Source organism: Cuculus canorus, chromosome 2, assembly GCF_017976375.1.
Source record: "Cuculus canorus isolate bCucCan1 chromosome 2, bCucCan1.pri, whole genome shotgun sequence".
In the NCBI taxonomy this organism is placed as follows: domain Eukaryota; kingdom Metazoa; phylum Chordata; class Aves; order Cuculiformes; family Cuculidae; genus Cuculus; species Cuculus canorus.
In genome coordinates this window covers 55,382,934-55,399,203 of record NC_071402.1, presented here as the reverse complement: position 1 = coordinate 55,399,203, position 16,270 = coordinate 55,382,934, and the positions used below count along the sequence as shown (strand labels likewise).

At 36.5% G+C, this 16,270-nt stretch overlaps 1 protein-coding gene across 3 annotated transcripts in view; it reads left to right on the top strand.

The window, feature by feature from the left end:
- The window catches only part of PIEZO2 (piezo type mechanosensitive ion channel component 2), a 305,264-nt gene that overhangs the window by 252,368 nt on the left and 36,626 nt on the right, over window positions 1-16,270 (top strand). For 2 of the 3 annotated variants that reach the window (XM_054059989.1, XM_054059988.1), the window contains 6 exons: window positions 703-774; window positions 4,668-4,771; window positions 6,774-6,872; window positions 9,316-9,427; window positions 11,136-11,201; window positions 14,507-14,673. In XM_054059989.1, the coding sequence (XP_053915964.1) occupies window positions 703-774; window positions 4,668-4,771; window positions 6,774-6,872; window positions 9,316-9,427; window positions 11,136-11,201; window positions 14,507-14,673 (620 nt within the window). The remainder of the gene's footprint in view (window positions 1-702; window positions 775-4,667; window positions 4,772-6,773; window positions 6,873-9,315; window positions 9,428-11,135; window positions 11,202-14,506; window positions 14,674-16,270) is intronic. The other variant, XM_054059990.1, reaches the window with a different exon arrangement.

Here is a 16,270-nt window from a genome sequence, read left to right as displayed (position 1 = left end):
GTTAGCTGAGTATCAGTTTTGGAGCTTGATTCAGCTGAAAATAATCGGATTTTGTACTGCAAGAAGGTTTAGAGAAAAAAAGTTTTGCTTTGAGGTTATTTTTGATTAACTTCAGGCTCTTGGCAAAGAGCTGAATAGCAGCAGAGATTTGTTTTGAACAAAGTAATTATCTATAAACCACAGCGTTACAAATAGGTAGCATCCACATCTTTCCAGCAACATTTTCTGGATGCTCTGAGTTTTTTCCTGTCACTGAAATAGTTGTACACTTTTAAATATTGTTTAAAACATGGGAACAGATAAAATGGCACCTATCTAGTGCCACATTTCTAGCACTGACTTGGGATCAGTACTTACTGTATTTAAAAAATTTGGAGCCTGAAATGTAAGGGGATCAGAGAGCAGAGAAAATACTTCCTTCTTGAAATTACAGTCAACTGTAATTGTATGTTTTAAAATACAAAATTGATATTTTTTCCTGTTTTAGAGTAGAATACTGTTATAACTGCTGTGTAAATTAGAGTATTTCTGCTCTGTAGTCATGCTTCTGAATTATTTTAATACTGAATGTATTCAGGAGATCTGACATCTGATGTGCTCATGAAGTTTTAGCTCTTTTGAGAGAAATGAAAAATTATTAATCAGTGTAAGAAACATGTTTCTCATTTTGTAAAATTAATATTTGGACATATTTTATTTTAGGAGAAGCAGACAAAGAGAAAGCCAAGGGCAAAAAAAAGCTGTGGTGGCGGCCTTGGGTTGATCATGCTTCCAGTAGGTTTTCTCAATCATCTTACAAATGTGTGGATTTAACCCTTATATCCTTGACCAGAATGAAGGCATTGCCATGACCTGTTTGTTTTATGCCTGATTTTATGATTGTGACTTGATAGAAGGCTTGGTTCTTTCACCAAACAATTTCTACTTCCAAATCTCCAAGGAGTGAGTTCAACCATGTTTTGAACTTCTGTGTTCAGAAGCATAGCTGGCTCATGATATTTTGGGCATTCTTCAAAAAATATCAAATCAGATGAACATGTGCCAAAAAGAATCAATTTTAGCCTCAAAAGTCTCATCTCCCCCTACTGCAAAGCACAATATATTTAAAAATGTGAAAGTGAAGGTTTGCCAATGCAGTCTAAGACTAGTCATAATTTCTTTTTCATATACATGCATCGTACATATTTTTTTATGGTTCATCAGTCATTGTACAGTCAATGTAGAAATCCCAGTACCACAGTAAGGCAGCAAGACAGTTTCCAGTTCTAGGCTGTGTAGAGCTCAGCCGAATGATCACACTGTAATGTACCGTTGATGCCAGTTGTTTTGGTTTTTCCATTTTTTTTATGTTTATCTGAGAGCAAAAATATGTTCAGCCTTGTGCAAAAGAAATCATTAGCCTGTGTTACTCCTATCATTTTTGCATTATGATGCTTTAATTTGTTTGTAGCCCAGTCCAGGCATATGATAGAGTTATTACCTATATTATGGATTAGTTAAAACAAGAAAATGAGTAGACTGCAATCTCAAATCAGATATCCTTCTATTGGATCTTTGTTGAAGGAGAACAGACATGAGCTCTTTAATAACCTCTGAAGATTTAAAAAATATTCAAGTGGATAGCAGTGGTCAAAGTTAAATAGGAACATTTATATTGCACCTGGTCATTTAACTTAAAGGAGTTATTAGAAGAAACTTTTACGTATCTACATACTGCTTCATTTACCTATGTGTAATTATTTATAACTCTGGCATATATATTTGCCAACAGCATTTAACGGAATGTGCTATGCTTGTTTCTATCAAGTCACAAGTAAACTGTGCCTCTATTTTTATTTTTCTAAAGGGCACACTGCCACTTTAGAGAGACCTATCCCTTTTCAAAATTCTTATGAAAATAAACTTCTCGCCCTGTAGTTCCATTAAGAACAACAATGACAAAACAGATCAAAATTCTAATCTGCAAGTTTTTACCGTGGAATTTTAAGCTACAGTGATTTTGAAAGAACGGGATATGGTCTCTTGTTTATTCTCCACTCTTGTTATAGTAAGAAGAACTGCTCAGAAAGAGACATTGACTTGGCTTTTACTTATTTTACCCTTATTATTTAATGTTCTTAGATGCCAACTTACATTTTGATATTTAAACACTGAGCATTCTTGAAATTATTTTACCGCAATAATGCAAAACCTTGTGGGACACATCACAGACCCCGATCCTGCAAGTAGTGGTTGATTACCATGTGGCTTTGTCCACACACACTGAAACACGATGCTCAAAGTAGGTGCTCACAGGCATACAAACTGGAAATAGACTAATAGTCTTCATCTATCAATTCTGAAACACTGTGCTGTAACTGCAGTATTCTGCTGCACTTGGCTGTTCATCTTAGTAAATGGGTTTGTAGCTGTGGCTGTATGTATATGTATATTGAAGGTGCTCAAGCTTGACGTTTTATTCAAATTCTGATGTTTAATTTAAATTTTTACTGTTATTGTCATACCACTTGTTATAATTTTATTGTATAGAAAGATACCACATTTTATATATGATAGGAATTATAACACAGTCACGAATTTGAGTCTGAGCAGAACAGATAGGAAATATCAGTGAGGGTTTCCTCATTGATACTCACTCACCCTCTCCCTCTTGCAGGAAGGTACAGTTCCTTCTGTGCTTACGGTGTACTTATGGAGCCCCACAAGTATCAACAGGAGTTAGGGCCACATGATTTGAGGTCCTCAGCTTCTCCTAGGGCAAAGAGTTATGATGTCTGATGTAGTGCAATTATGGTGCTGTCCTGGGTAGCTCTTTCCCTCTGGGTGCCAGCAGATAATGAGGTTAAACTGACTTCTTCTGCATGGTTCCTGTTCCGCCTCCTCCATCTCAGCCCACAGGAAAAGTCTGCAAGCCGCTTTTCTCAGTAAGAGAAAGTCACATTTTGCAGTAGGACAGGAGTCCACCAAGTCTAGTCTGCCCATGAATTATTTGACTAGGAAAATTTGGTCTCTTTAGTAATCCCTGTAGGTGGCTAACGCACTGCTTCCTGCATTTTGATGCGTGCAAGAATGCATTATTGCTATTCAATCATACCTCCCTCTTCAGCTGTAAGAGACAAACTGCTACATTGTAGTGTCCCCACATTGTAGTGTCCCCTCAGATACACTTCAAGCCAAAAATTTTGGAGGAAGATCATTGCAGATTCTTCTTCTGCAAGCTCAGGCGTTCCAAGTTTGATTGGGTGCTACTCTGAGCCTTTAAGGAACTGCACTATAGAAGAGTTTTCCCCTGGATGTCAGACCTTATCCTGCTGATCTGTGTGGACAATTTATGTTGCTGACCAGAAAATACTTATTTATGAAAGAGAAGTGCGGACTATTGGCTCTTAAAAACATTCATCTCTTTAACATATTTTAAATGGGCATTCTTAGAAGGCCTGTACCAAATAATTAATTTGCTTGATCCAAGAAATTTCCAAACTTTCTCTTCAGCTTTGATCAGCAATTAGAATTGCTGAATTGGACTCTGTCCCTCTGCAGGGCATTCACTGATGTTAAAATCATAACTAGGCACATGAAGCACAAAATTCCCTCTGTGAAGGAGTTTTTGATGCTGAAGTTATGATCCAATAGAGTTCTGGCAAATTTTACGGTGTGCTTACCCTGGGGGTTCTATAGTAGTTACGTGTGGTCATCTGTGCACAAAGGATCTGTGTAGAATTCAAGGTATGATTGAATTAAAGCAATTGTTACTTTTCCAGAAACCTATAATGAGGTTAAATATAATTTTCAATATAAATATGTATTGCTCCACATGTCCAGTTTGTGTCACATTTCATCAAAGTAACTGTTCCTTTAAATATTTCATCTTAAATGTGGAAATTGTTTACCAGTTTTCACTGCTGAGTGTAATGCTGTGATTTTGATTTTTCTCTTGCTCATTACCTTGGTTTTAATTTCTTTTGTTTCCCTTGTTTGTTCATGTAGGCCATCTGAGAAATAAAAACATTGCTTCTGTTCAAGGATATAAGGCCTAGGTTATTCACTGTGCATCTTTACTGTGTCGAGGTTTCAGAATCTTTCTGAATCCCTGGGAAAAAAAAATTGAAACTCAGTTGTGATGACGTTAACAGAATCCAAATGATTTGTTTTAAACAAGCCAAGGTTTTCCATTACCTCATCAAAGCTTAAATGTCTGAAGAAAGCATTAACTAATACCATCCCATTCCATAGTTTAAAGGATGCCTCAGCATTTTAAAGAGAAGTCCCATATTTTTTGTCCACTGGTACAGTTCATGTAAATTAGTTTACTTACATGCTGGGCTTTTCTGACTCCCTCAAATAACCATCAATTCCCAATTTAGATTTGGCTATCATATTTTCTGAAATATGTAACCTAATATTTTTATATATTTTCAAGCTTTTTGTTTACATTTTGTTCTCATGGTGATATTTTCCTTAGTTCTTGTATAGTTCTTATTCATGCCCAAAGTATTGCAGACTGACACCAAATAAATTGCCTGAGACCTTTTCATCTCTTGCTTCTTCTCTGTTTTCACCTCTCCTGGTTATGAATTTTTAAATGACTGGCTGGCTGTTTCCCAGATCTTGGGGAAATTGAAAACAGAAATTTTCAGAAAAATGAGAAAATATTTTGTCTCACTTAGTGGTCAGAAGTGGAAATTATTATTTGTTTGAGACGGATAGTGAAGAGGAAGAGGAAGAGGAGAAAAAGGAAGAGGAAGAGCCTCGAAAAAAATCTGCATTTCAGGTACTTTGTGGTAATTTGCTTTCTATTTGACCTATGGAAAAATGTAGACATCTCACAGCACAGGCACACACGTTAAAGCAACCGGTACATCTAAGGTAGACCTGAAAAGTATTGGAAATGGAATTTCTTACCAATTTAAAACATAAGTTTGCCTGTTTTAAGCATTGTCAGATTCCTACAGGAACTATTGTGAAATCATATCTTCATTGACTTATGTCTGAAGAAAACAAAAAACCAAAAACATAGGTTAAGAATCTGAGCCTTATTTTTTATATGTAGCAGTAAATGCAAGTGCAGAAGCTGACTTTTGCCTCTGGCATTGCTTCAGTGGTTTTCTGGGTTTCGATAGATGTTATCATTGCATGAAGAAAAGATCCCCAAAATAAGTGACTTTTCATGGAAAGGAATACATACTTGAAAAGTTTTATTATTGATCCTAATAGACCACAGATATATATATTTGGGTTATAAAGAGCTTAACATTTAAAATTACATAAGGAGACCATATTGTTTTCTCTTCTATCTTTTTCAGAATAATATTAATTATTATGTTTGCATTTTAAGTGACAGACTGTGTTAGAGTAAGAGGATATTATAAGGTTAAAAAAGTTGCTGAAGTTTCCTAACTTTCCATGTTCCTTAGGCAGTACAAGGTATTGAATCCACTGGCTTAAATGAAGAACTTGGGTGAAGAAGTTAGTGAAATACTCACGCATATAGGATTGCTTTAGTTTTCATGACATTGTAGTTTTACTTGTTAAAAATTTCTGAAAAGTTAAGGAACTTTTTTTAGGTCTGTAACTTAAAAAGCTTAAGCAAATGGGTAGCAAGATAATATTCCAATCCAGATGCAAGCTCATGTCACTGGAGAACTGGTGCATTACTGAAAGCATAGCCCAAGCAAGGGCAAGAAACTGCCTCCATGTTCTTCTATTCTTTATGCCAATAGCTTTCAAACAAAGCTTCCCAGATGACAATTCTGAATTACAGGAAGAAATATTTAATTAATTGATACAATGTGCCTTTAGTTTATGTACTTACATTACATTACCAACTAATTACATTTGTTAAACTGCCTGCATGGCAATAACATGGAAAGATTTTTTTCCTGACCTTAAAAAAGGCAAAACAAATATGGACGAAAAATAATGTGATACGTAAGTTTTATTTTCTACCATTTACATTTACATTTACATTTACATTTACATTTGTTATAAATTTAGCATTTAACTCACCCTGGACCATAAAAATTTCAGATCATTTTTCTTTCTGGTTTTCATGCAGGTAAAGAGGAAAGTTTGCATTCTTGTTTCTGCGGATTTTTTAAAAATTTGGTGATGAGATTTTGTTCAGATGTGCTGGTGCCAAGCACTGAGATTTTAAAGAGTTCTAAACTTGAGTTCAGAAGCTAATAAGATTCTTTCATTTACTCCGGGGTTTGGGGTTTTTTTGTTTGTGTGGTCTTAAGTCCTAAGACTGTTAATCTGAGGATGGAGGATCAGGTCTTTATTTTAAAATTCTGGTCAGACATTCTGTGTGGATGGCCAGTTCTGCAATATGTGCAACGTGAAGTTGTTGGATGGCTTTATGCAGAAGAGGAATTGTATCGACCAGAAAATTGTGTTTATCATCATTTGGTCACCATGCTCTATTTGCCTTCCATCACCTTGCAAATGGCCTTAATAAAAATACTAGCAAAGTGAACTTTGCTGTAGAGTCTGCTAAAGAATTACTTTAAATTGTTGATTTTTTCTCTTAGTGTAAATTGTGTGCAACATTCACTTCTAAAGTTATTTTGGAGATTTTATTTACTAGAGAATGCAGAGGTTAAGGATCACCTTATTGAAATTTTATTGTGGACATCACCAAGGACCTTTCTTCATGCTGGAGTCTATGAATATAAATTTGTTCTTAATAATCTAGATACAATCATTTGGTAGATGCTTTTTATTAATATTTTCCTGTTTTCTACTAATTGCTCTTGCTTTGTCCTTCTTTATAGAGAGCTATTGGGAAATTTGCTTCAGCCATTTTAGCCTTGCCAAAGTCTGTCATTAAACTACCCAAAACTATTCTTCAGTATTTAATCAAAGCAGCAAAGGTACTTGACATTTTGAGAGTGCTCAGTATGTGACTCATCCCATAGTTCTTGATGTAACATACACCTCTGTCCCTGTCTGCATTTTTCCTCTTATATGAAAGATTTAAAAGAACAAAAACCAATGTCAGCCAAAGCTTCATTCCTAGTAGATGGAGTATGTTTTATACTTTTGGAGTTGTCAAGCCACAAGAAAAGTGGTCTGTCTTTTTTAACTGCCACTCTGGAGAGAAAATGCAGACCCAGATGATCTTTTTCTTCTAATACTGCTACGCAGGACGGTCGCATCAACTTGCATGCATCTTAGAAACATGGTGGTAATTGATCTCAGAAAGCTGGTAAAAGGTCTGTAAAACAAACATTCCACTCCAAATCCCTTTTTAGGTCTCTACTTTTCTGGCCTTCGTAATCACAAAAAAATTATTAGCATGTCTTCTTACTTGACCTCCTTAGTACATTTAGCATTCCCTATCTTTGAGCATTGTGTATCTATCCTTTTACACACTATCTGTGTAACATGATATTTGTAAGAAGCCTGTTACAGATTGAGTGTAACACCTCCAAAGCCTAAAAGATACTGCATTTAAAGTTTGTCCCATGGTAAACATCTAATGTAATACATATATATGAACTCAATCAGCTCTTAAAATATCCACTGCTTAGCATAAGTAGTTATGTTAAATTTATTAATAAAATGCCCTTTATTGAGTCTAATATTCTACCCTTTCCAAGTCTGACTTTTACATCTCATTTCTTTATTCACATTGTGACTGAGGCTAGCAAACAGCTTCTCAGCTAACTGTTCAACAGCAGATGTTGACAGTTTCTGACTTCAGTAAGTAATACAATATTAATTCACTTACATATCACCGTTCCCTCAGGTTGCTTTCATTAAGGAAACACCTGTAACAAAGCAAAGAGAAACCAGTGCTTCTGATCCCTCACAGTTTCTTATGTGGTGCATGTTCTGAACAAGTCAGATGTATAAAAATGAATGTACAGACCTTGAGAGATTTGGGAGAGGATTTTTTTTAGTCAACAGTACCTAAATAATTTCCTCTCCATATTTGTATGCATTCACAAAACAGAACGAATTATTTTTCCCTTTTAAATTACTTTAAAATCAGTTTGACAATTAAAAAAAAATGCTTTTAACATTTCAAAGCAATTTGTGTATGAAAATTTAAAAAATAGAAATTAACCAAATAGAAGTTTTACTATTCTGTCCTACAAGGGCAGTTCCAGCTTCACTGAGATACACGTGTCTTGTTGTCATTGTCTGCATGTTTGTAATGTGAATTAATAGAGCTATTTTGTTACTGTGCTTCATTTTCACACTCATGCCTGCATTCGTGTGCTTCCCTGCCCTGTCTCCATTACCAGCTGTGTTGCTTAGAAATAGAAGACAATGCAATGCCAATTGAAGATTATTGTTTCCCAATGAAAATCATAAAAGGACAAAAGAATATCTATTGTCCTAAAAGTTCTGGAGAAGATGCAGTTACTTTAGTTTCTGCTATTCACATTTTATGTCATATAGGCGAATAAGGTATGAGTGTTACTGTGTTTTTTTCTGTGATCTTCCTTCACAGCTTGAGCAGAGCTATTCAAAAAGTTATTTTGGGGTAACTTTTTTCACCTTTCTTCCCACTGCTATAGCATTTATAAATATTTTGGGCCAATTCCATGCTTCATGTAGTCATACAGGTCAACAGACAGTTGATCTGAGTGAATGCTGTGAGCAGGATTTGGCCCCATAAAATCCCCTTAATATATAGGTAAGTATTACTGTCTTCATTTTACAACTGGAAAAAAGAGTAGCAGGATTCATAAGTGACCTATGTGAAGCAACAAAGGAAGACATTGTCAAAATCAGGGTGAAATCTGAGGAATTCCTGACTGCCAGGTTTGGGACTGTGCATAGACAACAAATCTGTAAATGTCCCACTAACATATGCAGAAGGGAAAAAACCACTGACGTTCGAAAAATGTACAGGCACAAATACCTGTACTGAATTTTCACTATATGTTTTGATGCTTTAGTTAGTTCATTGCAACACTTTCTCTTAAAGTTTCCATTGCTCTGCATCTTGCCTAGAAAATGATAAAGTAGAAATACAGATTTAAATGGAGATATTCAGGTGAAGTAGTCAATATGCACAGTAGTATATTAATTCCCAGAGTTCAGAGCATGTGGTTTTGTGGGTTCTAATGAAACTAGGTTCACCCACTAGTGTTTTAACGTTTGGTTTTATGCTCTTAAAAATAGCACATGAAAACTCAGCATATCTGCAGGGGAGATGTTTGATTTGGGATTCAAAATATTTCCTTATCCCTGTAGATCTGAACGCATTTGCTCAAACTATATAGTCCTGCTCGTGGCTTATTCTATGGCTTGTTCTCAAAACATGAAGAACCTTGAAATAAATGAGTTTGTTCCTTCCAGTTTGTTTATCAGGCGTGGATTACTGACCCTAAAACAGCACTACGACAGAGGCGCAAAGAGAAGAAAGGTTTTGGGAAAGAGGAGAAACGAAAGCGAAAAGGATCTGGGGATGGTAGGTAGACTTGTGTATTTAAAAAAAAATATAGCGTTAACTGATTGTTCCTGGTAGTGAAAGGCAGCTGAGTTTTAAAGGGCAAACGCTCTCAATTCTGGCTAGGAATTGGAAAAATGAGTTTGTCTGTGGCTGGCTGTCTTTCCCTGCCCCAGCGCATGACAAGGCCAGCCATAGCTATGTTCTTTCATTCTACACAAAGCACATTAAGGGTGATAAAGGAGAGGGTATATATGTGTTTTCCATGGAGTTGCAAGACACATGGACAAAAACTTTACCAAATAGGAAGAGGCAATGCATTGTAGAAAACGTCAGCTATATGAAAATGTTTCTGGAAGTTGAGTCGTTGCAAGAGAAAGCTATAACCTGTAAAGACATAACTTTATAAAGCCAATAACCTGGTAGTTAACAGCATTTCTCCAGAATATAGAAATGTAAATACCAGGTGTTTAGCCAGAATTAGGCAGAACAAGGACATTACCTTTTCACTCTGTCACCTCATAAAAAGGTTTCTCTTACTCTCTAGGTTTTTCTAGGGTTGTCCAAAGTCTCTCGTTTTGCTTATAGATTCATGTGTATTCCCAGGGAAAGTTTTGCATGTGACAGACTTACATTTTGTGTTGAAGAGCTGTTTCTTGATGAAGTTCCAAGAGCTGTAGTTCAAGTGGAGGTGTAAGAAAAATTCAATTAAATAGCCACGTGTTATTTCTTTTTGCCACATTTCCTATATTGTTCCCTAAAGAAGCTTGAATTGATACATGAGGAAGGTTATTAAGAGATGTTTTTTGCTTTCCGTGCTGTACTCACTGAGGAACCCAAATATCCATGAACTCCTAAATTCACAGTGAATTTAGCAGTTAACAAAAGGGAAACATACAAATGTTAATACGGTTTTACTGGCACTGAAAAAATCATTCTTGTATCTGAAAAATAATCAGCTTATAAGTGTTTCATATCTCTTCATATTTTGCTCCTTTTTAAACCAGACAAGAAAGTAGAATTTGAGAGGCTTAGTCAGTAGAACTAGGGAAAAGGGAGACGCATGCAGGCTGAATCATTGGGGCTTTTCCTCCATTTGGCATCTTCACCTGTTGAGAAGAGGGAGCTTTGTGATTTGACTGCTGATACTGAAAATGCAGTTATTAGATATTAGATAAAAGGAGAGTCATTTGTCTGTCCTTCAGTTCTGCCTGTGACTCTAAGTCACTCTTCTGCCAGAGACCTAATAAAAGCACATGGTGGTTTCAAACCATCTCTGCTGCTTCATTTCAACTTGAAAGTCTCTCTCAATTCATTTGGGTTTGCTGGGTCAGAGGCAGGAGAAGATCAGAGCACTCATCAAGTTGCCCTTCACAGAAACGGAAGAAATGTGCTCAAGTGTGAATCAGTGGAAGGTGAGGCTGCTGAGGGTGGAAGTGGTGTGACTGAGAAATTGCCTGGATTTACACCAACAGATGGATGATCTTGCCTAGCAGCCTATCTAGTAAGAAAATGCCTCTGTAAATTACAAGAGAGGGGTGCTCTTCCATGAGCACTGCTGCTGGACACTCACTTGAGTCCTTTAGAAATGGAAAATGCTTTCTGTTATAGTGACAGTTGAGGAACTGATCAGTACTGCTTGGTAACTGTAGCATTTTCTAGCTTGAATGGCATTTACACCTGCACTTCTATAGGTGTAATTCACCATTTTGCTCATTGTTTTCAATAGATGGTACTGATGCGGACTGTGAAGACAGCGAAGAGGAGCCGGTCAAGAAGAAATCTGATGGACCAGGTGTGAAGGCGGAAAGAGGGTTTCTCTGTTCTTCAAATGCTGCTGTGACCAGTGGCTCAAGCAGCATATCACAGAAACAGTGTAGCAGGGATCTCAGGCTTGTGTAAAAGCTGCAAAATCCACTCTAACCCGAGTAGTGAAAACTTCCTAACTTCTTTCAGGTTTTCAGTTGTCAGATTTACAAGTCCTGAGCATAGGAACTTCTACTCCTGGACTATTAGCTACCACATTCATTCTCTTCATAGTTCAGTAAATACATCTGCAGGCTCAGACTCTATGACTTGCTCTGTTTTTTACTTATAGAACAACTTACACCTAAACTTAGCTTCCAGTCCTGATTGCATACAACCCCGTGTTAAAATCTTGGTAGATTTTGAATGTTTGAAATTTTATTATTAAAACAAAAGCCTTGTGTTCTTTCAGTGAGTTGTAGCAAGGTTAAAATATTGTTTTGTCTGTTACTCAACCATTCAGCAAGGTGCAATAATCTCCTCTAAAAAAATAGGATTTTCCCGGTATTACCCATTCTCATTTTTAATCAGATTTAGGGGTGCTCTGTACGACAGAAGAAATGCCAACAGTTTGCAAGACCTTGCAAACTGCAAGAAATTTGTCCTACAAACAAGTGTAGTAGATCATAAATCTGAGCTTGGGTCTTTGTTTTTAACTGAAATAAAAGAAGAAAGCAGAAAACTTACTCCTCTTAAGTAAGTTTGTATTGTGACTTACTTTGAGTGAGACTTTGTCTTCAAAAACTGCTTTCCTTCTCTGTTTAAAATTGGTTCCCTCGGTTACAGTTAGAATTGTATCCCTCAGAGAGCCACAGGGTAGGAGGTGTTGTTACAAGGATGTGGGAAGTGTCTTTTCTTTCTCACAAGAGCAGTGGTGTCAAATAAATGAGTTGCATTGCTATAGGGTTTTTGTGTTGGGCTTTTTTATTTGTTACTTTCTGCTGATGCTGTTAACCTATGTCAAAGCCCTGAATCTCCAGGGAAATATGGTTGGTGCTACCAAGGAGTTAGGGAAAGGGAAGGAGGCTTGTAATTAATTTATATTGGACAGAGTCAATTTAAGGCGTTTACTATTTCAGTTGAGATTGACCATTCCTATGTAAATTTTTCTAAAGAGGATGGTTGGAAAAATTCGATGGTAAATGTTAATGAAGCATTAGTAACATTATTAACCTTAGACCAAATCCTGTCTAGCACTCTCAGGCAGAGAGAAGCCTTCCCTTTAATTTAGAATAACAGTTTCTGCAGAAAAATAAATCTTTCCTTTTTTGATGTTTAGATGCAATTGATCACCTAAAGATTATCTTTATAAAGTTTCGGAGAACACCAAAGCTGCCAGAAGAGCTACAGCATCATTAAAAATGTATACTGAATCAACTCCATTCCAGAGAGAAAAATTATCTTTCAGGTTAGAAGTGCTTGGCAAAGCACTGTGATGAGACTATGGCATACCAGTGGTGGTCAATAATATAGATAATTTTAACCTGAGGGCTATGATTCTCCTGAAGTCAGTAACAGGAATTCTGTATTAGAAAAGAAGAGTGTGGGTTAAAAAAGAACATTTATACGGTGTATATTTTTTGCGTATGAGTGCTATGTTTTCTTTTTACCTCTTCATAATATTAAGCCAGGAATTCAAGGAAATTAATGCTCCTTAAAGTAGAAACCTGGTATTTCTTTTAAGGCTTAACCTTAACCTTATAAGACTTATATTAATAAAGCCTTATATTTCATTTCCGATAGCAAGATTACCTTAACTTCAAGACCTGCACTTTGAAATATGAGTGAATAAAATTAAATTTAAGCAGGTAAATCGTAAAATTTCTCCAATGACATAGAAAAAGCCTTAAAAGGGGGCAAAATATTATTGAAATTATTATATGAGCAAGTAAAGGGGGGTAGATGCTCTTACATTCAGAGATGCCAGACCAATTCCATGGCATTGCTCAGGTAAATGATACATAATGCCATTTCAGCATCTGCTTCATAGGAATGTACCACTGATGGGATTTTTCCTTAGATCCTCTCCACACATATACACATATAACCCTGGCTGCACACTCAGAAATACATGCATCAGAAATCTTTTGCTTCATTATAGCTTCACCTTTGCATTCTTTGAAGGAGTGAATATACACTCCACAAAGTTTTGCTTGCCATCTTGTGGTACAGCTAAGAAGTGAGGCTGTTGAAAGTATCCTGCTGTAGTGCATGGGTTGGCTCCTCAGCATCTACTTCAAACATTTTGTCCTTGCAATCGTTGGTGGAGTTAGAGTTAGTTCTTAGAGTGGTTACTCTAAAATCGGTCTTTTTAGTGTTCTGGGATTTGCAATCTAGCAGGGACAACTGGCTCTGGAACTGTCTAGTTGGAAAGAGAATGTTTAGTATTTGTACAAAAGTATGTAAAAACTGTAGTGTGTGTGAGTGGAAGAAAAATAAATGGAAAGTGCTGCTTTTTGGGTGAGAGTTTTTGAATTGCTAATGCTAAAGGAACTACTGAAATAAGAAATTACCTTGAAACAGCTGTTTTGAGCAAAATAAAGCTACTATTGTGGGTATAAATCCGTAAGTCCTGCTCATGGGAAAGCGTACTGTTTTGGAAAAATGGTGCATATAGATAATATAAGTTATTTATGTGATTTGGACTAGTGGGGCTGGTTGGTCTGAGGTCACTGATGAAACAGTGCAGCCTGTTTTTTTTTTTTAAAAAGAGAGACTTTGGGAACAGTAAATACAGAGAGGTAAGTTTAGGTGGTTGGAAAACTGCGAGATTCAAAGACCTCTTAGGCAGATTAGACTCCAAACTCAACTAAGCAAGATTCAAGCACAGAAGGCAGAGTGTGTAGAGAGATATGGGCACAAGTAAATAGACAGGTAAGGGGTTTAGCTCAACGTGCTGACTGAGCAGCTGTTGAGATCAAGGGAGCAGGGAGTGTTGAATAGCTCTCGAGAGGTACCGAAATCTGTGGCTTTCATTTTGCAGACCTGTGCATACAGCATCTCTCTAAAATCAAGGATTGTTTTCATGACTAGCAATTATAGGACCAGGGAGTTAAAGGGTGGAAAAGGGACTCCTGGTGGTAAGCCTAGACATACAGGCATGAAAATGAATGGCCCAGACAGCCAAAAGGCCTCCAGCCATCTTAAGAGATTCCTTTCTATGACAGGGTCTTGCAGCCTGGTTTATTATTAATGTTATTAGACAATAAACGAAAAATTAATCTAACTCCAAACAGAAATACAATGGAAGATATTTGCATTCATTAACTTTCTATTGCTTTTCCTTTCCTTTAGATAACATCATCAAGAGGATATTTAATATCTTGAAGTTCACTTGGGTCCTTTTCCTGGCAACACTTGACAGTTTTACAGCATGGCTTAATTCCATTTCAAGAGAACACATTGATATCTCCACTGTGCTAAGAATTGAGCGTTGTATGCTGACCAGGGAGATTAAGAAGGTAACGTCTTTGGTATTTTTTTTTGTCTGCTAATGCCATTTCCTGCTCACTGAAAAATGAAAGGTTGTCTTTTCGGATCACTACATTAAGGAGAAAAATTATATAAATCTCACTTATGCCTGCATTTGAAAAATAGGTCTGGACTCCTTTACTGTTTGCTGGTTTATAAGTACATAAATGATAAATTACTTGGTATATTATCTGAACACAAAACAAATTCTTGGAAAAGTAATTCTTTGAGAGGTTGATAATAACGATTTGGCTGAAACACTCCTGTGATAAAGTGTAGTTTGAGGGGACAGGGTAGAGTCAAGTAGAGAGGAGAAGGCATGGGAATTTAAACAGCTCAAAAACTACCTCCGTCTGCATACTTCAGTCTTTTTGTAGACCAACTTGCCTTGGAAGTGGCTGGCAATATACAGGCATGATTTTCTTCACTCCCAATGAAGCTATGTGGTCCTCAACAAACTGATTACATATTAGCAAAATCCATTATTATCAAAGAACAATGTTAATAGTGTAACTAGATTATTTGGATCTTCAAAGTGCAAATAGATAGCTTGAAATCGGATAAAGTTCCCACTTTAAACACAGTTGGTTTTGCATATGTCACTAGCTCCCCAGCTGTTTCTGGAAACCTGGCATAGAAGCCTCATTTTTAGTTCTTTGTAGTTTTTGTTAAAAGCTGCAGACTGACTCAGAAATTAATAGATTAGAAAGGTCAACAGCACATTATTATTATTGACGTTAATAAATGCCTGTACAGCCCAGTCACTGTTGACATCTTTTGGCATAATAAGCAGGCTGCCTACGACCCCTGGAGTTCAAAGAAGCAAATTTTCCTATTCAGAGGGAATCTGTACCCCATCTAGCTGGGAGGCCCTGAGCACAAAGAGAGTGCTGCTCAGTGTTAGCATTTAGTGACTGTTATTGTCACCAAAGTGTCCAATAGTAAGAGGATAATAATAATAACAATAATAATAATTCGATAAATCCCCAAAACAGACTAGAAGAAATCTGGCATATTCAGAGTAAGTCTTTCTTTGGAATATGTCCCAGCTTATGGCAATGATTGGTTTAGGGCATCCCAAACCAGAAATTCCATCTGGTCCATTATGTTTAATAGTATCAACCAGTATTCTTGGAGTTTGGCTGGTGACATTTTAACCCATTCTTAAATGTTGGCTTCCAGAAGTTCCTAAAATATGGAGTTCTGTAGTGTCATTCCATATGAAGTGTTTAAATATACTTTCTCTTGTTCATTTTAAACCTGCTTCCTGATTTTTTGGGTTCTCCTGTAAATCAGAGATGTATTGCATTTTCCTCTACTATTCCTGATTGTATACATCTTCATGGCAATTTCTCAGTCATTCTCTTCAAGATAAAAAGTCTCTTTCTTTTTAGCTTCTTTTCAAATGGAATCCATCCAGTGCTTCTAATCATCTTTTTTGTCCTTCTTCATACCATTTCCAGTTTTAATATGGCCTTATTAAGACCTGATGACTGGAACTGCACGCTATTTTCAAGGTGTGGGTGAGCCATAGGTTTATACGGGAGTATGATGTGTTTTCTTTTGCTTTCCTAGTAAAATGTAACA